We start from the raw sequence: 24,870 nt of genomic DNA, 5'->3' as shown, positions 1-24,870 counted from the left end.
TATGTCGGGAGAGCTCTGAAAGCTTATGATTAAGTATATACAATGTGCTCTCTTAGTTTCTTTACCTCTCCAGTGCCTGTTCATCGTCTACAAGGCACACATTGAGAGCGTGATGGAATACTTTTCCACATGTGTGGATGGGTGCGTTTCCAGCAACACTCAAGAACTCAGCATCATTCAGAACAAAGCAATCTACTCGATTGGCATGCTGTTCATCATCACATTCAACATTCACTACTGTCAACAATGAAAAAGAGGAGTTGCATTCTTCCAGAAGAGGGTACAGCAGGTGATAGTACAATAGGTTGCATCTCAACTGCCCATTACTATCAAAATAGTTTTAGTTTGAGTAAATGGAATAAAAAAAAGCTAAATTCAATGAAACAGCAATCATATATGCTTTACTTAAAACATTGAAGAAAATATCTGATTGCAAGAGATTCATGGACAGATGCATGTATTGGGCAAAAAATATTTTAGGGGCTACAACTGACGTTCCTCAACAAGGTGCACTGCAGTAATTCACCAAAGTCCCTCTAATCAACATCTTATAAACCTACAACCCCTACGATCTAAAAGGACAAGGGCAGCAGATGCTTGGGAATAACACCACCTTCCAGTTCTCTTCCAAACCACATACCATCTTGACTTGGAATAATATCACTGTTGTTGGGTCAAACTTACTTCTAACAGCAATGTTAATCTCATTACACCGCAAGGACTGCAGCAGTTTAAAAAAGCAAGGCTCGATCACCTTCTGGAGATCAGCTGGGTTTAGGTAATAAATGGTGGCTTAACTAACAACGCCTACAAATTTAGAAAACAATATAAACTTCAGTGAACCAAATGACAAAAGCTCCTTCCACAGAAGCTCCTAAATCTAAAACTTTGACAACCTAGAAGGAGGATTACTGCAAATATATTGGAACACCACCAACTGTAAATTCTAAGTTACACCATCCTGAGTTAGAACTGTCATTGCACTTTCACCATTATGGAGTGTATAACTACACCATAGATGTTCTGTGATAGTTCAAATAGATAGCTCGCCAACACCATGAGGACATTTGTGACTACGTGACAAATGTAAGACCAATGAGCAACATTCACACCCCAGGAATTTTCTGGAAAACTTTACACACGGTAATTGCATAAAATTTCAGAGAGCAGAAGAATGGCAGCTAGCATCAGTTTTAAACATTACAAATCCTTGCTTGACCCCTCTTGAAAAGAAATATTCAAAACAGTGTACACAAGAAACAGGCCTAGCTGGGAAATACCTACAACACCTACAAATTTAAAAAACAATATAAACTTCAGTGGACCAAATGACAAAAGCTCCTTCCACAGAAGCTCTTAAATCTGCACTTCGACAACCTAGAAAGAGGATTACAGCAAATATATTGGAACACCACCAACTGTAAATTCGAAGTTGCACCATCATGTAATCATTACATGATTAAAAAAGTTAATTTGAGGAGATTCAAGATGGCGGTGACCCAGCAGGTCTGAGTCTGGAGTGCTCTGCCTAAGATTCGGGCAAAGTGGGGCACCCGCCTTCACCACACCCTTTAAATCATTTAAAATAGCTTTTGCCCAGCATAGATAGTCATTTTACATCTAACTTGAACAGTTGGTGTTGTTTTTAAAATGACTAAGGGCAAACATTCCCACCGTTCAAAACAGGCATGGACCCCTCCCCCACCCCCTCCCACAGCAGCAGGGACTCCTCCCCTACCCCCTCCAGCAGCAGCAGGGACATCCGCCGCCACCTCAGGGGACTTAGCTGCAGAGGCGAGCCTGGTCTCCAGGATCAACAAGCTGCAGGAGAGGATCGACCCCTTCATTGAGGAGTCCAGGTCCAGGTGGGAGTCGTTCTCGGTCGTACCACAGAAGCATGACTGAGAAATCGAAAAACTTGAACAGCATGTCGGGGGTTCGGAGCAACGGACCACAGCCTCAGAGACTGTTGCCGAGTTGTCTGTGGGTCGGGTATGGGCTTTTGAGCAGCGAATCTGGATCTTGGAGGAGCACATCAACGACCTTGATAATCGGGGCCATCAAAAAAAATTCGGTTGCTGGGTCTTCCCGAACGGGAAGAGGAAGGCCAGCTTGTAGACTTTCTGGAGCAATGGCTCCCACAAATATTAAAGTTGGAGTTGGGACTGGGCCATGTGCGGGTGGAGTGGGCCCACAGGGTTGCTGTGCACGGGCCCAAGTCGGACCAGCGCCCCCGCCCGGTTCTATTCCAACTCCAAGGTTATAGAGAAAAACAACTGCTCCTGGAAGCTGCCAGAGTCCTGGGGAAAGATCCCCAGGCCATGATGCACAAGGGTTCCAGGATAATGTTATTTCAGAACTTCTCTCCAGCCGTGATCTGCAAGAGGAGGGCATTCGATGAGGTGAAAAGGCGTCTAAGAGACCTAAATATCCAATACTCCATGCGCTACTTGGCAACGCTGCGCTGCAGCCACGAAGGATCTGTATATAACTTTGGATCACTGGAAAAAGCTATTGTTTACCCTTTTTTCCTTCTTCATCTCTTTTCCATGATCTTTCCCAGGGGTGGGGGAGCACGAGGGAGCTTATTCCTTACTGTATCTTTGGTTTTTTTTTTACTGGTCGTGCGGCTTATTCGATTTGTGTTGGAGGGGGGTTTGTTTTGTTCTACCACTCTTTAGAGTGGGGGTTTCTTCTTTTGCCATTTTACTTAGTTACCTAGGGGTGGCACGGTGGCACAGTGGTTAGCACTGCTGCCTCATAGCGCCAGGGACCTGGGTTCAATTCCCACCTCAGGTGACTGACTGTGTGGAGTTTGCACATTCTCCCCGTGTCTGCCTGGGTTTACTCTGGTTTCCTCCCACAGTCCAAAGATGTGCAGGTCAGGTGAATTAGCCATGCTAAATTGCCCGTAGTGTTAGGTAAGGGGTATATGTAGGGGTATCGGTGGGTTGCGGGTCAGTGTGGACTTGTTGGGCCGAAGGGCCTGTTTCCACACTGTAAGTAATCTAATACTTGCTGGGATTGTAACTTTGTAGTTTTATATATTTATATTTTGCATTACGCTTGCTAAAAGCACCTAGGTGTTGGTGTTGGGGGGTGGGGGTCACTCACTTTTAACTTCTGTTTTATAGAATACTTGAATTTGTCTACTCCATTCTGTAACGCCTGGGCGGAGGGCAAGGCACTAGTTAGGAGAGGTTATGGTAGTCACGTCCCCAGGGAGCAAGGGGGAAACTCTCCTTTCAAATATGTATTTCTTTTTACTTTGGAATAGTTTTTAATTGTGTTGGTGTAAATGTTTTAAAGAATTTTTGCTTTTGTGAATTTTCCATGGTCTTTATTCAAGGTGTTTTGGGTGGGGTTCTTCCTCCTGGGGGGTCTTGGGCTTGCCTAGATGATTATGGCCAGCCATTCGCTTAGGTGGTGCACCTGGAATGTCAAGGGGAGTAATTATAAGACCATAAGTCCATAAGACATAGGAGTGGAAGTAAGGCCATTCGGCCCATCGAGTCCACTCTGCCATTCAATCATGGCTGATGGGCATTTCAACTCCACTTACCCGCATTCTCCCCGTAGCCCTTAATTCCCCGAGACAACAAGAATCTATCGATCTCTGCCTTGAAGACATTTAGCGTCCCGGCCTCCACTGCACTCTGCGGCAATGAATTCCACAGGCCCACTACTCTCTGGCTGAAGAAATGTCTCCGCATTTCTGTTCTGAATTTACCCCCTCTAATTTTAAGGCTGTGTCCATGGGTCCTAGTCTCCTCGCCTAACGGAAACAATTTCCTAGCCTCCACCCTTTCCAAGCCATGTATTATCTTGTACGTCTCTATTAAGTCTCCCCTTAATCTTCTAAACTCCAATGAATACAATCCCAGGATCCTCAGCCGTTACTCATATATTAGACCAACCATTCCAGGGATCATCCGTGTGAATCTCCGCTGGAAACGTTCAAGTGCCAGTATGTCCTTCCTGAGGTGTGGGGACCAAAACTGGACACAGTACTCGAAATGGTGCCTAACCAGAGCTTTATAAAGTCTCAGTAGCACAATGGTGCTTTTATATTCCAACCCTCTTGAGATAAGTGACAACATTGCATTCGCTTTCTTAATCACGGAGTCAACCTGCATGTTTACCTTTACAGAATCCTCGACTAGCACTCCCAGATCCCTTTGTACTTTGGCTTTACGAATTTTCTCACCATTTAGAAAGTAGTCTGTGCTTTTATTCTTTTTGCCAAAGTGCAAGACCTCGCATTTGCTCACATTGAATTCCATCAGCCATTTCCTGGACCACTCTCCCAAACTGTCCAGATCGTTTTGTAGCCTCCCCACTTCCTCAGTACTACCTGCCTGTCCACCTAACTTCGTATCATCAGCAAACTTCGCTAGAATGCCCCCAGTCCCTTCATCCAGATCATTAACATATAATGCGAACAGCTGTGGCCCCAACAGTGAACCCTGCGGGACACCGCTCGTCACCAGCTGCCATTCCGAAAAATAATCTTTTATCCCAACTCTCTGCCTTCTGTCAGACAGCCAATCCTCAATCCATCCCAGTAGCTTACCTCGAACACCATGGGCCCTCACCTTGCTCAGCAGCCTCCCGTGTGGCACCTTATCAAAGGCCTTTTGGAAGTCTAGATAGACCACATCCACTGGGTTTCCCTGGTCTAACCTACTTGTCACCTCTTCAAAGAATTCCAACAGGTTTGTCAGGCATGACCTCCCTTTACTAAATCCATGTTGACTTGTTCTAATCAGACTCTGCTCTTCTAAGAATTTAGAAACCTCATCCTTAATGATGGATTCTAGAATTTTACCAATAACCTAGGTTAGGCTTTCCTGATGAAGGGCTTGTGCCCAAAACATCGAATTTCCTGTTCCTTGGATGCTGCCTGACCTGCTGTGCTTTAACCAGCAACACATTTTCAGCTCTGATCTCCAGCATCTGCAGACCTCACTTTTTACTCTATAATTTTCCATCTTTTGTTTTGATCCTTTCTTGAACAAGGGGGTTACAACAGCCATCTTCCAATCATCCGGGACTTTCCCTGACTCCAGTGACTCTTGAAAGATCTCAACTAATGCCTCCGCTATTTCCTCAGCCACCTCTCTCAGAACTCTAGGATGTATCCCATCGGGGCCAGGAGATTTATCAATTTTAAGACTTTTTTAGCTTTTCTAGCACTATCTCCTTTATAATGGCAACCATACGCAACTCAGCCCCTTGACTCCCTTTAATTGTTGGGATATTACTCATGTCTTCCACTGTGAAAACTGACACAAAGTACTTGTTAAGTTCTCTGCTACTTCCTTATCTCCCATCACTAGGCTTCATGCATCAGTTTGAAGTGGCCCAATGTCTACTTTTGCCTGTCGTTTGATTCTTATGTATTGAAAGAAACTTTTACCAGCATTTCTAATATTACTGGCTAGCCTACCTTCATATTTGATCCTCTCCCTTCTTATTCCTCTCTTTGTTATCCTCTGTTTGTTTTTGTAGCCTTCCCAATCTTCTGATTTCCTACTGCTCTTGGCCACTTTATAGGATCTCTCTTTTTCTTTAATACATTTCCTGACTTCCTTTGTCATCCATGGTTGTCTAATCCCTCCCCGGATAATCTTTCTTGTCTTGGGGATGAACCTCTGTACAGTGTCCTCAATTATACCCACAAACTCCTGCTACTTTTGCTCTACTGTCTTCCCCGCTAGCCTCTGCTTCCAGTCTATTTTTGTCAGTTCCTCTCTCGTGCCCTCATAATTACCTTTATTTAACTGTAACACCATTACGTCCAATTTTGCCTTCTCTCTTTCAAACTCCAGACTGAACTCTACCATATTACGATCACTGCTTCCTAAGGGTTCCCTTATTTTAAGATCTTTTATAAAGTCTCGTTCATTGCAAAGCACTAGGTCCAGAATAGCCTGCTCCCTTGTGGGCTCCATGACAAGCTGTTCCAAAAAGCCATCCTGTAAGCATTCCATGAATTCCCTTTCTTTGAATCCACTGGCAACATTATTTACCCAGTCCACCTGCATATTGAAGTCTCCCATGATCACTGTGACCTTGCCTTTCTGACACGCCTTCTCTATTTCCCGGTACATGTTGCGTCCCTGGTCCTGACCACTGTTAGGAGGTCTGTACACAACTCCAATTATATTTTTTTTGCCTTTGTGGTTCCTCAATTCCACCCATGGAATGACGCTATGTCATTCAGTGCCATAGATTTAATTTTGTTCTTAACTAACAAGGCAACCCCACCCCCTCTGCCGACCTCCCTGTCTTTTGATTCACCAATCAAAAGGAAGAAGATATTATCAAATCTCAAAAAAGAATGGGTTGACATAGCTCTCTTACAGGAGACACATCTACTTGACAAAGAGCACTTAAAGCTACAACAGGGTGGATTTGATCAGGTTTTTTTCTCATCTTTCAGTTCAAAAAGTAGGGGAGTAGTCATTCTCATTCAGAAGAATCTTCCTTTCCAAATCTTAAGCCAGATAAAAGATGAGTCTGAACAGTATATACTGATCAAAGCCCTAATATATGGAGAGGAATATGGAATTTTGGATCTTTATTGCCCCCCCCCCCCCCCCCCCCAGTGCACCTCTTTAAATTTGTACCAGAAGCGTTCTCTAAGTTGATGGCTTTTGGGATCCGCCATACAATTATAGGAGGAGTTTTTAAACTGTATTATGGAGCCAGAAACAGATAGGATACCTAAGACTACTATGGGTATGTCTCTTACACCTAGACAACTGGCAGATCTGAATAAGGAGCGAGGGCTAGATGATGTGTGGAGGTGCCATCAGCCCCAGGGTAGAGACTTTACTTTCTACTCTAACCCACACAAGTGACATAGCAGAATTGATATGTTTTTTGCTCCCTTGACCCTTTTGAATTCCATATTTTCTTGCAAAATAGGTAATATGACTTCTCTGATCATGCTGCAGTATATATAGAAGTCAAGACTAGGGACGATGGGATAGGCCCTCGATATTGGCGTATGGATCCTTTCTTGTTGAAGGATAGCAAATTTATAAAATATTTTTCTCAGGAATTCAAAACCTTTTTGGAAATTAATTCAGGTACAGTCAGTAACCTGTTGACGAGGTGGGAGATCATTAAGGCTTATGCACGAGGTTTGGTCATCTCATATTCTGCAACCCAGAAAAGACAAAAAGGAGAAGAACAGTGTCTGCTCAAGGCTCGCTTGAAGGCAGCTGAGACAGAGTATGTTGATCGGCCCTCTATTACTCAGCTACAAAGGATCACAGCCCTTACGGCAGCCTTGAATACCGCACTTACCCAAACAGCAAAGAGGGAAATATTATTCACAGAGCAGAGATTATATGAATATGGCGACAAGCCTGTCAGATACCTAGCGTATCTTGCCAGGGAAAAAAAAGGGCTCCTCAAGTTATCACGTCCATTAGGGAAAGTGCTGGTGCACTGACTTGTGATTGTAAAAAGAGCAATACAGCCTTTAGAAAGTTCTATTTTGAACTGTATAAATAGCAGGACTGTGAGGATAGAACTAAGAAGCTGGAGTCCTTCTTTAAAAACTTGGCTTTTCCCGGTTTAACCTTGGAGCAGGTGTTGATCTTGAGTGCCCCCCCAACAATTCAGGAAGTACTCAACGCAATTAGACAGCTTCAGAGTGGCAAAGCACCTGGACCAGACGGATTCCAGATTGCTTTATAAAGAATTATTGGGGAACTGGCTGGGCCACTGAAAGACATGTATAATTGCATGGTCAGGGCTGCCTCCCGCCTTCATTGCGAGAAGCAAATATCTGTCTCATTTTTAAAAAAGGAAAGGCCCCAGAAGATTGCTCAACATATCGACCAACGTCCTTGCTAAATGTGGATTTTAAACTTCTTTCTAAAATGTTAGCATTAAGATTAGAGAGGGTCTTACCATACATCATAAAAGAAGACCAGACAGGGTTTATTAAGGGCTGCAGATCAACTAATAATATCAGAAGGGTCTTAAACATGATACAAGCCTGTCAACAGGGAAGAATACTGGGGTTAGTTGTCTCCTTGGATGCAGAGAAGGCATTTGATTGTGTAAAATGGTCATATCTTTTTTATCCACTGGAAAGGTTGTGTCAGAGTGGTATTTTCTAAATAGGTCTCAGTATTATACAATGACCCCAAAGCAGCTGTGATCATCAATGGTTTAGGTTCAGATAGCTTCAGTGTTGTTAGGGACTGTCATCAGGGATGTCCTTTTTCACCATTACTAGTAATCGAACCATTAGCGGAAGCTACACAAACTGACCCTAACATAGCGGCTCCGAGGGTTGGTTTGGGTAAACATAAAATCACTCTCTATGCAGATGATGTCCTCCTTTTCTTAAGTGATCCTTTGATATCTGTGCCCCGCCTAATTCAAGTGGTTAATCTATTTAGTATGTTCTCAGGCTATAAAATCAATTTTACAAAATCGGAGGCCATGCCGTTTTCCCTTTAGGTGGTCACTGGAAGGTTTTCTATACTTAGGTATTTTTATCACCCCAGTATTTGATCAGCTGTATAAAGTCAATTTTGTGCAGCTATGAGAGAAAATAAAGCAGGACTTTCAAAGCTGGGGCGCAGTCCCAATCTTCTGGTTCAGCAGAGTAGCCAGGGTTAAAATGAATATTCCACTTAGTCTTCTATATCCTTTGAGAATGCTCCCTCTGATGTTGCTGAGATTGGCATTGCATTAGCTCCACGGCTGGCTTGGTTCCTTTATCTGGAATCATAGACGGCCCCATATCAAATTAGAAAAACTGCAGCTTCCACAGGCAAGGGGAGGACTGGACTTCCCAGACTTTGAGTTATCAATTGAGCTCTTTATTATCTTATGCAGCTGATTGTTTGTGGGTCACAAGAGACCCAATTTGGTTAGACATTGAGACCTCCAACGCAAAGTGTCCCCTCATCAATCTTTTATTTATGGAAAAGATGAGAGCTATTATGGACTATTGCAAAAAGCCTGTTGAATTAAATATAATTAAAGCCTGGAGGATAATGCAACAAGATGAGAGTAACCTGCAAAAGACCTCCCCTTATACTCCTATAGTGGGAGCATTGGGATTTCAGCTAGGGCTGACAGATGCTACATTTAAAACTTGTAAGTCCAGAGATAGCTCTTGCTTGGGGGACCTGTTCAATGGGGAAGTTATGATGTCTTTTGAGCAGTTGCACCAGAAGTTTGGACTGCCTAACAGGGACCTTTTTCTGTATTTTCAAATGAGAGATTATGTACAGAGGAAGACCACTTTGTAGGAATTGCCTATCAATTCGGATAGGGAAAGTAGAGTGCTATGGCGATTGGGGCCACCCTCAGTCAACACTCTTTATCGCTCATTATATAGAAGTATCGAAAGACACAGAACGATTATTTAAACGTGGAACCAAGAATTGGGGTTAGAAATCTCTTTAGAAATGTGGGAGGATATCTGGGGAAATGCTAGAAAGATCTCTATTTGCAATAGAACTCAAGCTATTCAATTAAAGATACTCATTGGGCTCATATAGTACCTGAACAACTCGTAAAATTTAAGGAAGGAGCATCCGCAATGTGTCCTAAATACAAAATAGAAGTTGGCACTCTCACGCATTGTGTATGGACATGCCATAAGATTCGCAGGTATTGGGATAGAATACCAAATGCCTTGACAGAGATCTTGGGTAAGGAGATTAGATTGAATTCAGCGTCTCTACTCTTGGGCTTTTCAAATTTCCCCTGCCTGGACGTGCACAGGAGGAAACTATTTTCAATTCTCTCCTTTCGTGCGAGGAAAGCTGAAGGCCCTCCAGGACTTTAAAACTGGCACAGGTTAATCATGGAAAATATTCTCCTCGACTTCCTCACAAATATGGTGCACCAAAAAACTGAACTATTCTATAAAATATGGCAGCCATTTTTGAACTATAACGACACGGATATTGCGGCCATGTTTTCCAGGGCTTTTGGCTGGCTGTGCTAATGGCTCTGGCTGGTCCGGAGACCCCCGGGAGGAGAAAACCAGTATAAATACGGGTGTCATCATGACCTGATGTAAATCCATTTTGAGCATGTATTTAGTTATTTAATTATTCTGTTGTTTATCGCTAGTAATGCATGATATCCTATTTTATGTTTTGGTTGTTTGTAGGATAGATGAGTAGTTAGTTGGGCTTTCTCTTTTTGTTTCGGTTATTATTTATTTATTTTCTTTTTATTTATATTGGTGTTTATATTGTGTAGTACTTTTGTAATTTTGTAAAAAAAATTTTAAAAGTGTCTTTTCAATAAAAATATTTATTTAAAAAAAGCTAATTTGGTGAAAATCCTGAATTGAAAAGGAAGACTATAGCAAGTTTTATTCACCATTATTTAAACAACATGTTTCAAGTGAGCAATAAACAATATGAAACTACATATAATCTATTCAATAATTACCATATAGTCTCTGAAGTTAACTGATGTTATGTTTAGTGTGTGAGCATGAATGGGTTATATTTTTACAAAAGTACTTTTCACACTATAACATTGTCGTAACTTAAACCTTAGAATTTCACTAATTGTCAGTCAACTTCAACTTTCCCTCAGCTAAAGCAAGACGACTAGATTTACATTTGAATACTGTTCTCCCCTCCTCTCAACAAAAGGTATCCATTTGAACACATTATCGAACAAACTCAAATTTTTCAAGGACCAACTCATGTTTTTCATAGTTTTTGTACAAATCTCAGATTTGAGAGGGGAGAAAATACAATCGGGTATATCTATTAGAGGAAAAAAACAAATACTACCATATCCAGATATTTGTGGTGAATTAACCACAGGCTACTATTTCGGGTGAATAGTGTATTTTCTGACAGGACATTTTTATTTGCATTTACAAATTAATTAGGCCTCACATGTTCATGACAATTACAATCGGATGATTATATCTTATTGTCTTTAACAGACAAGAGTATTTGTACACTTAACTTAGACCAAGTTTTATGTCTGCTTCAGTTCAAAATATTCTACATGATCAAGATGATGTATATGCAGGTAGCTGGATGATGCAATACATTGCCCTATCAAAAAGGCTAAGCATAAAAGTTTTCTGCAAAAGATAAGGAAACCTTGAGCTTGACACCTCAAAATTTTAATTGAATAATCAATTAAATACAAATTTAAGGCTTTAACATTCAAAAAATTAAAAAGGGGCAGAATAGGTTAAACTCTTCCTTTTGACCTTCGATACCCATGTTTGATTTCAACCTGAAAAGGGTTGGAGTAAATATCTTTGAATACAAGCTGACTACAAATTAATTTAGATGGTCTCCATTTAGCTCATAGGTCTAGATATTGTAGGGGAAGACAGCGAGAAAGATCTGACAATCTCACACACCAATAAATGATAAAGCTCAATGCAGAAAGATCAGACTGTGCAATGTTGACCGGTCTTCCAAGCTTGGCTAAATTTAGAGGCAGCTATGGTTTGCCTCTAACCTCTGAACATGACATGAAGAAAAATATTGTTATCTCAAAATGAGGAAACCTTTACTCTCTAAAAACAGTCCTAGGGCAAACCTCTTTTTGTAAATCAGTAGAACATTACTGCTATTAGTTGGATGGCAAGATGACATGATACTACACAGGATGCATGTTATAAACACAAATAAGAGCACAGACATCCACAAGACAATTTTCAAAGAATTAAATTGGTTTTCCATCTCTCCAAGTCAAAGAGACATTGTCCACTCCCGTTCCTTGGTGTCCGCGATTCTCTGCCTTGATCCACAGGTTTCAGATGAATGCATCATTGTATTTGCTATACATTGTGCTGGGATGACTTTCTAAAAGCAGACATATCGAGATCACGGCCATTGTTGCACTGCTCCCACAAAGTCTACAAAAAATTGGGAAAAGGTTAGGATGCTATAGCATTGCTATTTTGACACTTAAAACCATGAAATCTTAGTTGTATTGATGCAAAATAAACCTTACTTTTCAACAAATAAAAGAAAATAGAAATGCAGTTTGAGTAAACAGGCAGCCCAAATTGTTTGCTGCACTTTGATAAAGTGTTAATTTTAAAGTAAACAAATTACTCCATGCAGAAGCATTGATAATTCTAATGTGACTATGCCACTTAATTACTTTATTTAAAAAGTATTGATCTGAACAAAAGAAACATGATCAGCATTTAAGAAACCATTTCTACCAATCTACAAGATAATCCCATTACTGTATAGAACTTTCCTTTTGACAATGAGCACTGTAACATGAAATACACTGTAAAACCAAATCATGGACTTAATTAGGAGTTCAAAAAAAAAGATCTAGCAACCATTAGTTAAATATACTGGTTTGTGCACTGACTTGTGGAACATAATAAACATTCAAGACTATTATCATTTAATGTTTCGGTTAAAGCAAATTTAGCAGACAAGAAATTTCAGTCAATTACAGTACTCTAAAATACCACCAGCTATGGCACATTGTGTCAAAAAATATTTTTTGTACAAACAGAAACCAAATAATTTTATGATACACTAAAACATCTCTATAAACAGAAATCTGTACAACAGATAAATTTCCTTAGCTTAGCTCAGCTGTTAGTGAAAGTGAAAAGATTATGAATTGTGACTCTCAGAATTTAAGCACATAATCTACAGTGTGGTATAGTAGTAGCGTTCCCCTATCTCTGAGCCTGGAAGCCTATATCCAAATCCCACCTGCTCCAGAAGTGTATAATAACATCTCTAAGCAGATTGATTAGGAAGAACTTCCAACTTACAAACACTTGTACTTTTGAGTCAGATTCCATATGGGGTGTCATTTTAAAGATCCGAAATACAAACATTTCCTATACTTATGAATAGCCCCTTTATATTGTCCCGCATTGTGTTCTGATTCACGTACAAATTGTTTTGTGAATGAACTTGAGAATGCAACCCATTCACAATTCAGGGATGGTCTGTATCTATAATCTGCAGGCTTACGGCTTTTGTGGCATAGCGGTAATGTCTCTACCTCTTGGCCAAATGGCCCGGGTTCAAGTCCCACCTATTCTAGAGGTATGCCAAAACTGCACACAATATTCCAGGTGTGGTCTCACCAATGCCTTGTATAATTGCAGTAAGTCATCCCTGCTCCTCACACACATGGGACACCAATTTCTCACTGCCCTCGCGCCAACCTATTCCAATTCAGATAATAATCTGTTTGCCTGTTTTTGCTACCAAAATGGATGATCTCATTTATCTACATTATACTGCTTCTGCCACATATTTGCCCACTTGCTTGTTCAACTCACAGTGAAGCTTCTCTGCCGCCTCCTGATAGCAAAACCTCCCACCCAATGTGTCACCTGCTAATTTGGAGATATGATGACATGCAGTTTCCTCATCTAAATCGTTCATATATATTATGAATAGCTGGAGTTCAAACACTGATCCCTGCAGTAACCCACCAGTCACTGCCACCCACTCAGAAAAAGGCCCATTTATTCCTATTGAATTTCTTGACTGTTCTCAATCCATTTCAGAGACACAGTCTGCAAACTTATGTGCTTTAATCTCACACGTGAATCTCTTACACAGAACCTTTTGAAAGCCTCGAGTTGAGAGGCAATTTATTTACCACAAAATTCCAAGACTCTGACCTTTTATTGTAGCCACAGTATTATGTAGCAGGTCTAGTTCAGGTTGTAAGTTTCTGATCAATGGTGGCAGGAGATTCAATCATGGCAATACTGTTAAGTGTCTCAGGAAGACAAGTTAGAATCTCTACTGTTAAGGGAGCTATACACCGCTCATACAAGTGGCTCATCACTCATGGAATTTCTGATCTGTAACTAAGCCACCTTTACATCTTGATTTTCTAAACATAGGGCAGCTCTCGTTATATTGTATTAATACAACAAAACCATCCTCCCACTTTTTCATAGTTTCCTGTCCTTTCTAAATGCCCTGTACCTTTCAATATTCAGGTCCAAATTGATGTCATCTGGTAGTTATATTTCTGTAGATGCTATCAGATATCTATTTGCACTACTAGTTCATCACTATTTTCCAATACAGTGCCTTTCATTTAGTCTTTTGTGTGCTAATAGGTTTTTTTGAAGCTTTCCTTTTGGCACTCATCAGTTGATTAACAAGAATGATGAATTCACACACAAAAGGGAAAACAATTAAATAACACGTGGTATGACAGCACTGATTAGTCGGCAAGTGGCTTCTAATTAATTAAGGCATTACCAAAAGGTACTGCATCCATTAATACCGATTGACAGTTAACTGCCAGTCTTTGTTCAAGTTACAAAACTGGGTAGATTGACTAATTAGTAGGGTATTGCCTTGAGAAATGACCAGCAAATATCTGAGACAAAAACAGAAATTGCTGGAACATCTCACTACATCTGGCAGCAACCGTAGAGAGAAAATGTTAACGTTTCAGGTCCAGTGACCGTCCTTCAGAACACAGCAAACGTCAGTCATTTGTTGAGTTCAAGCAGATGCAAAAATAAGGACCTAAATATTAACATACATAGCTTCCAGCAATAGCAAATGTGCGCCATATCAAGCCCGCATAGTAACCTAAATTGGTTGAGTGTAATTCTTTGTACATGTACTTGTATTAATGTGATACCTAATCTTATCTGATGATTTATTCTTAGAATTGTACTTGCTATTCCATCATGTCAGAGTGATCTTATAGAGGTTTATAAAGTCACGAAGAGCACGGATAGGATAAATAGGCAAGGTCTTTTCCCTGGGGTGGGAGTCCAGAACTAGAGAGCATAGGTTTAGGGTGAGGGGGAAAGATATTAAAGAGAGTTAAGGGGCAACTTTTTCACACAGTGTGGTGTGTGTATAGACTGAGCTGCCAGAGGCTGGTACAATTACAACATTTAAAAGGCATCGGGATGAGTATATGAATAGGAAGGGTTTGGAGGGATATGGGCCGGTTGCTGGCAAGTTGGACTAGATTGGGTTGGGATATCTGGTCGGCATGGAAAAGTTGCACCGAAGGGTCTGTTTCCATGCTGTACATCTCTATGACTCTATGTCACCATCACTTTATAAAAACTACCATATTAATACCCTCCTCTGTTGAGTTGCCTCTACTCTATCTGACTTCATCTCCCGAGATTTGATCCCTTCCCCTGTTTAATGAAAAACTCTCACAACTTCTCTAGTTATGTGGCTCACTAAATCACTGATCCCAGCATGGTTTGTGTAGATTATCTGAATAGTACAGCCCCGTCATTATCTCCTATATTACTGCCAATACCCTACAAGTTCAAACTACATCTACTCAATCAGCCTTTGAACTACATATTCACTTCTCTCATTGAAGTAACAACTACCTCATGTTGACAATGCAGATCTTCTTTCCTCATCTTGCCTTTGTCTTTGGTGCCCATATGGGCAATGGAGACTGGATCCTCCTAGTTCACTCTAGAAATCTCCTTAGTCCTGAGCTGGTACCCCAAAAACCTTAGCAGCTGCAGGTAAAGTGCCGATTCCTTGCACCATGCTATCACACACTACCACTAAATTCCTTTTTGCTCGCCTTACTTGAATGGCTTCCTGCATTGGGAGGATGATTTCTTGGGAGGATATCACAATGAAGGAACCAGGTTTTTTTTAAAAAAAGAGGAGGTTTCGTTCTGAAAACAGAAGTGAGGAGAACTTATTTTCTCTCGGGCCATTGAATTCTTTGCCAAAACAAGCAGTATTCTATAGATTTTTAATTGACAAGCGAGCTGGGGCATTGGGGGATGGAGGAAGCATAGGAACAAGGGATAATATGTATGGACATTGCCCATTAGATATGGCTTTGAAAACTAAAGAGAGAAAAAAATTCCAGCTGAGCAGATGTTCTTGTAGATGTTTCAAGTAATATGAAACAGTCAGGATAAAGCATTTAATAAACGAACATTTCCCCATCTACATAAAAACAGCATTTTCTAATTTAGATAAATGTTATAAAACTATTGTGTACAATCCCAAAATTGAAACAAAAGTCACTGTATGACTTACTTTAGTTGCCCTTGTGATGCTGTTTGGAGAATTCAGAGCTACCAGCTGGCTTAAGATGTGATGCATTTCTTTTCTGGATGTCTTGCTGGGTTCAACTACCACGTGAAATAAAATAGTATTCATTGTTATCTCCAACACAAACATTTTCAAACAGTTCAGCAAGATAGAGGAACACCTTTTTTAAAAAGCTACCCTCAAATACAAATTGAACTCAAATCAGGAACCAATGTTTGGGAGAAGATTTGTAGTTCGGGTGCTCGTTGTTGTGGTTCTGTTCGCCAAGCTGGGAATTTGTGTTGCACACATTTCGTCCCCTGTCTAGGTGACATCCTCAGTGCTGGGAGCCTCCTGTGAAGCGCTTCTGTGATGTTTCCTCCGGCATTTATAGTGATTTGTACCTGCCGCTTCCGGATGTCAGTTCCAGCTGTCCGCTGCAGTGGCCGGTATATTGGGTCCAGGTCAATGTGCTTATTGATTGAATCTGTGGATGAGTGCCATGCCTCTAGGAATTCCTTGGTTGTTCTCTGTTGGGCTTGTCCTAAAATAGGAGAAAGTGAGGTCTGCAGATGCTGGAGATCAGAGCTGAAAATGTGTTGCTGGAAAGGCGCAGCAGGTCAGGCAGCATCCAAGGAACAGGAGATTCGACGTTTTGGGCATAAGCCCTTCTATTATTCTAGTGTAGACAAACACTACTATTTGTCCTAAAATAGTAGTGTTGTCCCAGTCGAATTCATGTTGCTTGTCATCTGCCTATGTGGCTACTAAGGATAACTGGTCATGTCGTTTCGTGGCTAGTTGGTGTTCATGGATGCGGAACGTTAGCTGTCTTCCTGTTTGTCCTATGTAGTATTTTATGCAGTCCTTGCATGGGACTTTGTACACTACATTGGTTTTGCTCATGCTGGGTATCGGGTCCTTCGTCCTGGTGAGTTGTCCGAGAGTGGCTGTTGGTTTGTGTGCTGTTATAAGTCCTAGTGGTCGCAGTAACCTGGCTGCCAGTTCAGAAATGGTTTTGATGTATGGTAGTGTGGCTAGTCCTTTGGGGTGTGGCATGTCCTCATTCCGTTGTCTTTCCCTTAGGCATCTGTTGATGAAATTGCGGGGGTATCTGTTTTTGGCGAATACATTATATAGGTGCTCTTCTTCCTCTTTGCAGTTCTGGTGTACTGCAGTGTGTTGTGGCCCTTTTGAACAGTGTCTTGATGCAACTTCCTTTGTGTGTTGGGGTGGTTTAGTTTAGGATGTGGTCTGTGTGTGTGGCTTTCCTCTATACCTTTGTGGTGAAATCTCCGGTGTTCTCTGTACCATCACATCTAGGAATGGGAGTTGGTTGTCTTTTTCTTCCTCTCTAGTGAATCGGATTCCTCCCACGAAACGACATGACCAGCTATCCTTAGTAGCCACACACTCAGATAACAAGCAACATGATTTCGACTGGGACAACACTACTATTATAGGCAAGCCAAACAGAGAACAACCAGGGAATTCCTAGAGGCATGGCACTCATCCACAGATTCAATCAATAAGCACATCGACATGGACCCAATATACCGGCCACTGCAGCGGACAGCTGGAACTGACAACCGGAAGCGGCAGGTATGCTAAATTGCCCATGGCGTTGACTGTAGGGGAATGGATCTGGGTGGGTTGCGCTTCAGCGGGTCGGTGTGGACTTGTTGGGCCGAAGGGCCTGTTTCCACACTAAGGAATCGAATCTAAAAAAATCTAGTCTAATCTATAAATGCAGGAGGAAACATCACAGAAGTGCTTCACAGGAGGCTCCCAAGCACTGAGGATGTCACATAGACAGGGGACGAAACATCTGCAACACAAATTCCCAGCTCGGCAAACAGAACCACAACAGGAACCAATGCTAGATTTTCTCCCCAGTCATCACGTGACTCAATGTGCACACTTAAGCAGAAAAAGTATTTTTACTATTTGATACCTACACTTAAGTTTGACATAGGGATAGGTTATAGTTTTATTTTGCAATCAAATCTTAACTAATGTTTTAATTACATTTTGAATGAATATTCAGAACCAACTTTGAAATTCTCCTTTTCTCTGCAGAATCTTTCCTTCTTCAGAAATAGAATATCAGAGGGAGGTAATGGTGCAGGTGTAATGCCATTTGATGAGCAATCCAGAAGATTTTCTGTAATTTTTGCTATACCATCCAACTGAAACCTTGCAATATTATGATTCTGACTACCCAGGCATTCTCCCATATGCAATTCAATAATAAAGACAACTGTCTTGAAAACACAATCTCACCTACACTTGCCAGAATCCTCTCCTAAAAATGGTCACACTTTCAACTAGATATAGAAAATCTTAGAATTATACAGAAGGCAATTTCAGCCCCATACTTATCTCATGTCCATGCTCTTCCCCAATACCCTGAAAGACTTTTCTGCTTCAAGGATATATCTAATTCCCTTTTAAAAGTTACCACTGAATCCTCTTCTCTCAATTTTTCAGGTAGTGCTTTGCAAATCGTAACAAGTTTGCTGTGCCAAAATAACTCTAACTGTTTTTTGGTAAAATACAGCGTAAGTGTTAGCTCTAGCAAGGTTCTCAATAATCTTGAGCAGGTTTTCTTGGACTAATCTTCCAAAACTCGCTTCATTATTTAAGCACTATGTTCATGTGGGCCCTCACTCATCATTTTCTCCCATTGTCCATAGGCTGAAGTTCTGGCCTGCTGGGGGCCCTGGCAGCACTGCCATCTTTAATGCCCAGCCATGCATCCAGTCAAGTACAAAGCTGATCTGTATGGTTTATTTTAATTGCTATGTCATGTCGCTCAGAGGGTAATCGGCATGCAGTTCCTGCCTGAGCAACATGCCCCGCATTTTAATGACATAATGAAGGAGAAGGCAGCTAGCTGGAGTGATTACGTTATTTCTCACTCTGTCATGTTGGGAATCGTTGATGAATAGTTGCAATTGCACATGTATGCAAATAGGCTTCTTTCCATTCACTAGCAGGAATCGCACCTCACCATTTCAATCCTTATTTGGAAAATGACACACTTGCTCTTGATGGTAGGAAGCTATTACTGGCCTTCTCTCACAATTTTCTCAACTTTCTCATAATACCCATGTCATGCAGGGACTGAAATATTGCCATCCTTTGTTTTTTTTTCCCTTTGTCAATTATCCTAAAAACCATGACAACAGCTTACTGCAAGATTAAATGACTTACCTGCCTGTTGCTGAACTTGGAGGTGGACGTAAGGATGATCAAGCAATGCAGCGATCGAAATCCTTTCCTTCGGATTCCTTATCAAGCATTTCTATTGATATAAAACAAGTTTTGATTCATATAGATATTTAATTGTATTACATAGTTTAATATTCCAATTAAAAGTTAGACATCAAATTCAAATCGACATGGTGCAGTTTAACACCTAGTGCAGTGAATTAAAGAATGACTATAATATTTCTGTTTTGGAGATGCCGATATTGGACTGGGGTGTACAAAGTTAAAAACCCCACAACACCAGGTTATAGTCCAACAGGTTTAATTGGAAGCACTAGCTTTCGGAGCGCTGCTCCTTCATCAAGTGGTTGTGGAAAACACAATTGTAAGACACAGAATTCATAACAAAAGTTTAGTGTGATGTAACTGAAACTATACATTAAAAAATATCTTGTTTGTTAATTATCTTATCTGTTAGAATGACCATGTTAGTTTCACTTCTTTCATATGTAAATCACAAAACTTTTTCAAAAAGTTACATTCTTAGTTCCGTACCTCAACCGGGACCTTGGGTTCATGTCACACTATAGATGACCACTATTGCACTATACACGCACGCACACACGCGCACACACACACACACACACACACACACACACACACACGTGTTTGTGAGGTGAATTTGTACTTTGCTCAAAAACTGCATGAATTATTGTAAGGTTCTGTGTTTTTTTAAGATTAGAATCAGTCTAAACATTATGGTACAGACAGGGGGCTAACACCTTCAACACATCATCTGGGCTGACACCAATTCTTAAAGTTAACCTGAGAATGTAACAAAAAAGTTTTGAGATTTACATATGAAAGAAGTGAAACTAACATGGCCATTCTAACAGATGAGAGACTTAGCAATCAAGGTATTTTCAATGTACAGTTTCAGTTACATCACACTGTAAACTTTTGCTATAAATGCTGTGTCTTATAATCTTATACTCCACAACCACCCGATGAAGGAGCAGTGCTCCGAAAGCTAGTGCTTCCAATTAAACCTGTTGGACTATAACTTGGTGTTGTGTGATTTTTAACTTTCTAAATATTTTTTACTTTCTTAATTGCTTAAATTACACTATTTAAGCATGGAATTCTATTACAAAATTCAAGAATGTGCACATACTGAAGTATGAAGTCAAATTTACTTTTTCCTTTTCTCTCCAGCAAACAGGTGACAAGCAAAACCAGACAGTTGCACCTTACAGCCGTAAGTCTTTACAGCTCAGAAGCAGGCAAACTTATCCATGCTTTGGTGCTGAATCTCTATTAGATTTAAAACAAACATACCACTGCTTAGAATTTCAATAGATTTGTGTTTTCACCTACTTCAAATATTTTTTTACTTATCCTGTAAAAGATGCAACCATGTCCCTTTTAACTATTGCTAGTGGTACATCATTCCAAGCTTCACAAACAAATTGCATGATGAAATGCTTCCAAATTACATCCTTGCAGTTTGAGAATTCTCTCAAAATAGAATTTTCCTGTTCACCAGGTAAATATCTTCTACTTTAAAAAGCAATTAAATTCCCACAGTTTCTTATCGATGAATGGAAACCTCACTGTCTCCTCAACTATTCATTCCTCAGGTCTTTTAAGGGAAATCTATGCTGTAAGCTCTCAATAATTTTGGAGGTTCTTCTAATAATGAGAAATAAAATATTAAAATACTCAATCACTTTTTGTAGGAGATGGGGAAAGGAATACGATAACATAGCAAGCATATTAGGATTATTGCTACATGGTGAATAAACAATATGGATTCACTGGTCTGAATAGCCTGTCGTCACTTTGTATTTTCTCAGTGTAAGGCAAACATTTATAAAAGTTCCAAGACTTAGCACTTCAGTTACTAGTCAGAAAATAAGTTGAACTTTCCACCACTTGAGTGTAGTGTGGAGTGGACTCAATTTTCTTTTGCCTGTAAATCCAACTCTGTTAGCCATGGCGCTTTTAATTTGATGGGAAAACATGTTTGATTACATTTCTAAAGTTTCTCTGCTGTCCTGCTTCTACTTCCACACCTTTCATTATGCTTACTATGATGATGATGCTACTTTAACAAGAATATGTTGTCCTTGGGACTTTTCAGGTTGTAGAAGCACAGGTCCTGAAGTGTCTGGAGTTGAACAGTTTAAGAGCCAGTTTGATTATAGCCAACAGATACTGCAGTAGGAAAAAGGCTTTCAAGTTTCAAAAAAGACACTTGTACAATGAAAGTGGAGTGGCCAGTTATCTCAGGTCAGCTTTTCTCTGATTTTTGAGATATTTTAAAGCTAAGTGTTGTTTTAAAAAGTTGGTTGGCCAAACATTGCATACCTTCAGTACATCAAGAAGATCTGTTTCTAGAATACTGGGGAACTTTATTTCATAGTTTGGATCTGTAATAGCCTGCAGTTTGGTGATATGGTTTGTAAGGTGCTGAAATGGAGTCTTCCCGTAAGTCATATAATACAAGATACAGCCAAGGGACCATACATCACTCTTTGGACTGATCTGCAGTAAAGAAAAACACAATGAAATTTTAGGTATTATATTTTTAGATTAGACTTACAGTGTGGAAACAGGCTCTTCGGCCCAACAAGTCCACACCGACCCGCCGAAGCGCAACCCACCCATACCCCTACATTTACCCCTTACCTAACACTACGGGCAATTTAGCATGGCCAATTCACCTGACCCGCACATCTTTGGACTGTGGGAGGAAACCGGAGCACCCGGAGGAAACCCACGCAGACACGGGGAGAACGTGCAAACTCCACACAGTCAGTCGCCTGAGTACAATGCAGTGACCCAATAATTTTACTATGGCATCAATTAGAGGGGAGATTTCAGAATCAAGCACGTTTTCTGTCAAGTTTTTGGGCAAAAAGAAAGTGAGCTTAAATATTCAGTACTTTTTAAATTATTTTTAATCTTCAAGTATTGTGGCTTAAAGAATAACATAACATCCAGAATAACAGTGTAGCTTATTAACTATCTAGAAAATAACCCAACAGCTATTTCTATTCTACCTTCTGATGAAAGATCTGAAATGTTAACTTTTTCACTCCACAGATACTTGATTGATTATTTTCAGCATTTAATCCTAATTACCCACACCCTTCAACAAGCATGCTGCTCTGTATAACTTTAAGCCTCATTTCACATCTTGCACAGGTATGAAATGTTCAGAGCATTCCCATTCATTATTTAAATTTTTATCTTTACTAGATTTAAAGTGACAATGTGCAGGAAGATGGTACACAAGGCACATTAGTTGGAGTCAGGTAATTACTGAGACTTTCCTCAGGACTACTTTCACTCTGATGCAGTAATTTCAACAGGGCAAGAGGAGGTACACCTAAAACACCCAATGCTGTTACTTAATAACGACCCATAATGCATTTGCTCCAGATGTCTATTTGTCATTTCTGCTTAGCATCGCTATCTTGGCCCATACTCTCTGCTGCTTTCCATCTGCTCACATCACTTTATTTGTTACTAGATATGCCTGTGTCCCAAAAGCTGTTAACTGCCACCAAATTGATTTTGTGTTGTTACCAACTCCCATGCTCTCATATCACCAGTTTTTCTAACCCTGGCACCACTTCTTCCTTCCTTGCCCACCTCCCTTCCACCCCAGCATGTGCACTCTCTAGTTCATTAAATTCCTCCCCTTTTAACAAACCCACAAAATGCCCCATTACACTAAACTAATCCTCATTGCTTTCCGTGCATAGTTCTCAATCCACTATGACAGACTAGAGTATGCGGTCTGTCAGCATAACCTTCCAAAGGTGTCTCCTGTGATATTTCTCGACACTTATCTGTTCTTTTCTCAAATGGTAAACCAGCAATTCAATTTCAAAACATTCGGAGGACAACAGATTCTATCAGTAGTGACAATAGAGCAAAATTTCAAATAACCATTTTAACATATAATCACACTGGAGAAATAGTTCTGACCTTGGACTTCGATCTGTTTTCACCATTAGAAAATGTATCTTTAATCGTTTCAGGGGCCATGAAATTCAATGTGCCGACCTGAGAGACAAATAGGTTATTATACAGAGATTGGTACGTGGATCAAGTTTAAAAATATCAGTATATTGCTAACAAAATCTAAAAGTTAATTTTTTGACTTAGAAATTCCTTCATATAGCACTAAAAGTGAACTGCATATAACTTGTCACTAACTTCCCTCAATTTAGATTAGTTTTGATTGGAGGTAGAGCTTGTGTTTGTGGCTAAAAGATAGAGCTTGCATACTAATTACAAAAACATCCTATAACCGGATAAAAATTTGTAATGAATTAAAACAGCACAAATGCTGCTTCTAGCCTCACCAGATCAGTCTAATTTGGAGAGAAGCTCGCACTTGGTTACTATGTGTTAAAAAGGTGAAGGGCTCCCTAGAAGTCATTATGATCGATCACCATTCAAAAGCACAAATATGATAGTAGGTGAAGGCCTCCATCTTCAGATTGGCTTCTGACACAGCAATGTAAAATACTTAAGTCAATAAAACTTCATGAAAAAGCACACAACTAGTGGCAGCACACTTACTGATTGCTTTAAGGTTACAGGAGAAAAAGAAAGGGAATCAGAGGGCAACTTTTTTTTTTAAATACAGACGGCGGGTATGCATATGGAATGAGCTGCCAGCAGAAGTGGTTGAGGTGGGAAACAACATTTAGAGTCATGGAGTCATTGTTAAAAGGCATTTAGACAGATATATGAATAGGAAAGGTTTAGAAGGATATGGGCCAAGTACAGGGAAATGGGATCAGCGTGGAATGAACATTTTGGTCAGCATGGACCAGTTTAGGACAAAGAGTCCTACAGCATGGAGACGGGCTCTATGACTAAGACTTAACAAATTTTAGTCAGTCCCTCTCTTTCTATATGACTCAATAAATCTTTTGCAATTTCTACATGAAATGGAAACAAAAAAGCTCAAGGGTCATTTCTAGTGGAATGACTACAAGAATCAAGGCACACATTCTAGAAAGAAAACATATTAGCTAGATATTCTAGCTAATAGCTAGATTAGCAATACATATTCTAAAAATAAGGATGGTTTGCTATGAAGGTGTAGATTTCTTTTAAACCCTCAGATTTATTGGAAGTAGCTATTTTACACAGTTTTAATTGACACTTCACACTCTCAGATTAATTGAATTACTTTTACTATTTTTGCCAGTTCCGGTCAGATATTCACGAGAAGGGACACTTGGTATTGTGGAAGGATGTGGTCCATGGATTGCTGCTGCAGCTTAGCTGCATCAGAAGTTTCAATTCCTTGGTTAAAAGAACTTGGCAGTTATGATAAAAGAATGGAATTTTAAGGCTTGCAGAAGACTTCGTTCTCACTTATAACCAAAATAAATATTGTTGTAACCACTGGATGCATTCTAGTCAAAATAAATTACTTTTAGTGGTTAATGTAAGGTCACGAATTGTATGTCCCATACAGCCTGTATTATTTACTTAGTCTGTTTTTCTCAACAAACCAAAAATCTAACTATGGATAAAGCTTCTTTTAACATCTGAAGCTTGATCAAACTATTTAGATTTTTTCTGAAGTCAAGTATAACAC

At 40.2% G+C, this 24,870-nt stretch overlaps 1 protein-coding gene across 1 annotated transcript in view; it reads right to left on the bottom strand.

Moving 5' to 3' along the window:
• Positions 1 to 10,411: 10,411 nt before the first annotated feature.
• ttk (ttk protein kinase) overlaps positions 10,412 to 24,870 on the bottom strand; it is a 52,654-nt gene continuing 38,195 nt past the window's right edge. Inside the window, exons 18-22 of the mRNA XM_060856805.1 lie at positions 23,238 to 23,315; positions 21,609 to 21,785; positions 19,242 to 19,332; positions 16,032 to 16,126; positions 10,412 to 11,890 (exon numbers count right to left, since the gene is read on the bottom strand). Coding sequence (XP_060712788.1) covers positions 11,813 to 11,890; positions 16,032 to 16,126; positions 19,242 to 19,332; positions 21,609 to 21,785; positions 23,238 to 23,315 — 519 coding nt within the window. The 3' untranslated portion in view covers positions 10,412 to 11,812. The remainder of the gene's footprint in view (positions 11,891 to 16,031; positions 16,127 to 19,241; positions 19,333 to 21,608; positions 21,786 to 23,237; positions 23,316 to 24,870) is intronic.

Source organism: Hemiscyllium ocellatum, chromosome 3, assembly GCF_020745735.1.
Source record: "Hemiscyllium ocellatum isolate sHemOce1 chromosome 3, sHemOce1.pat.X.cur, whole genome shotgun sequence".
In the NCBI taxonomy this organism is placed as follows: domain Eukaryota; kingdom Metazoa; phylum Chordata; class Chondrichthyes; order Orectolobiformes; family Hemiscylliidae; genus Hemiscyllium; species Hemiscyllium ocellatum.
Note: the sequence above shows the minus strand (reverse complement) of the source record. Positions and strands in the feature narration are given on the sequence as shown.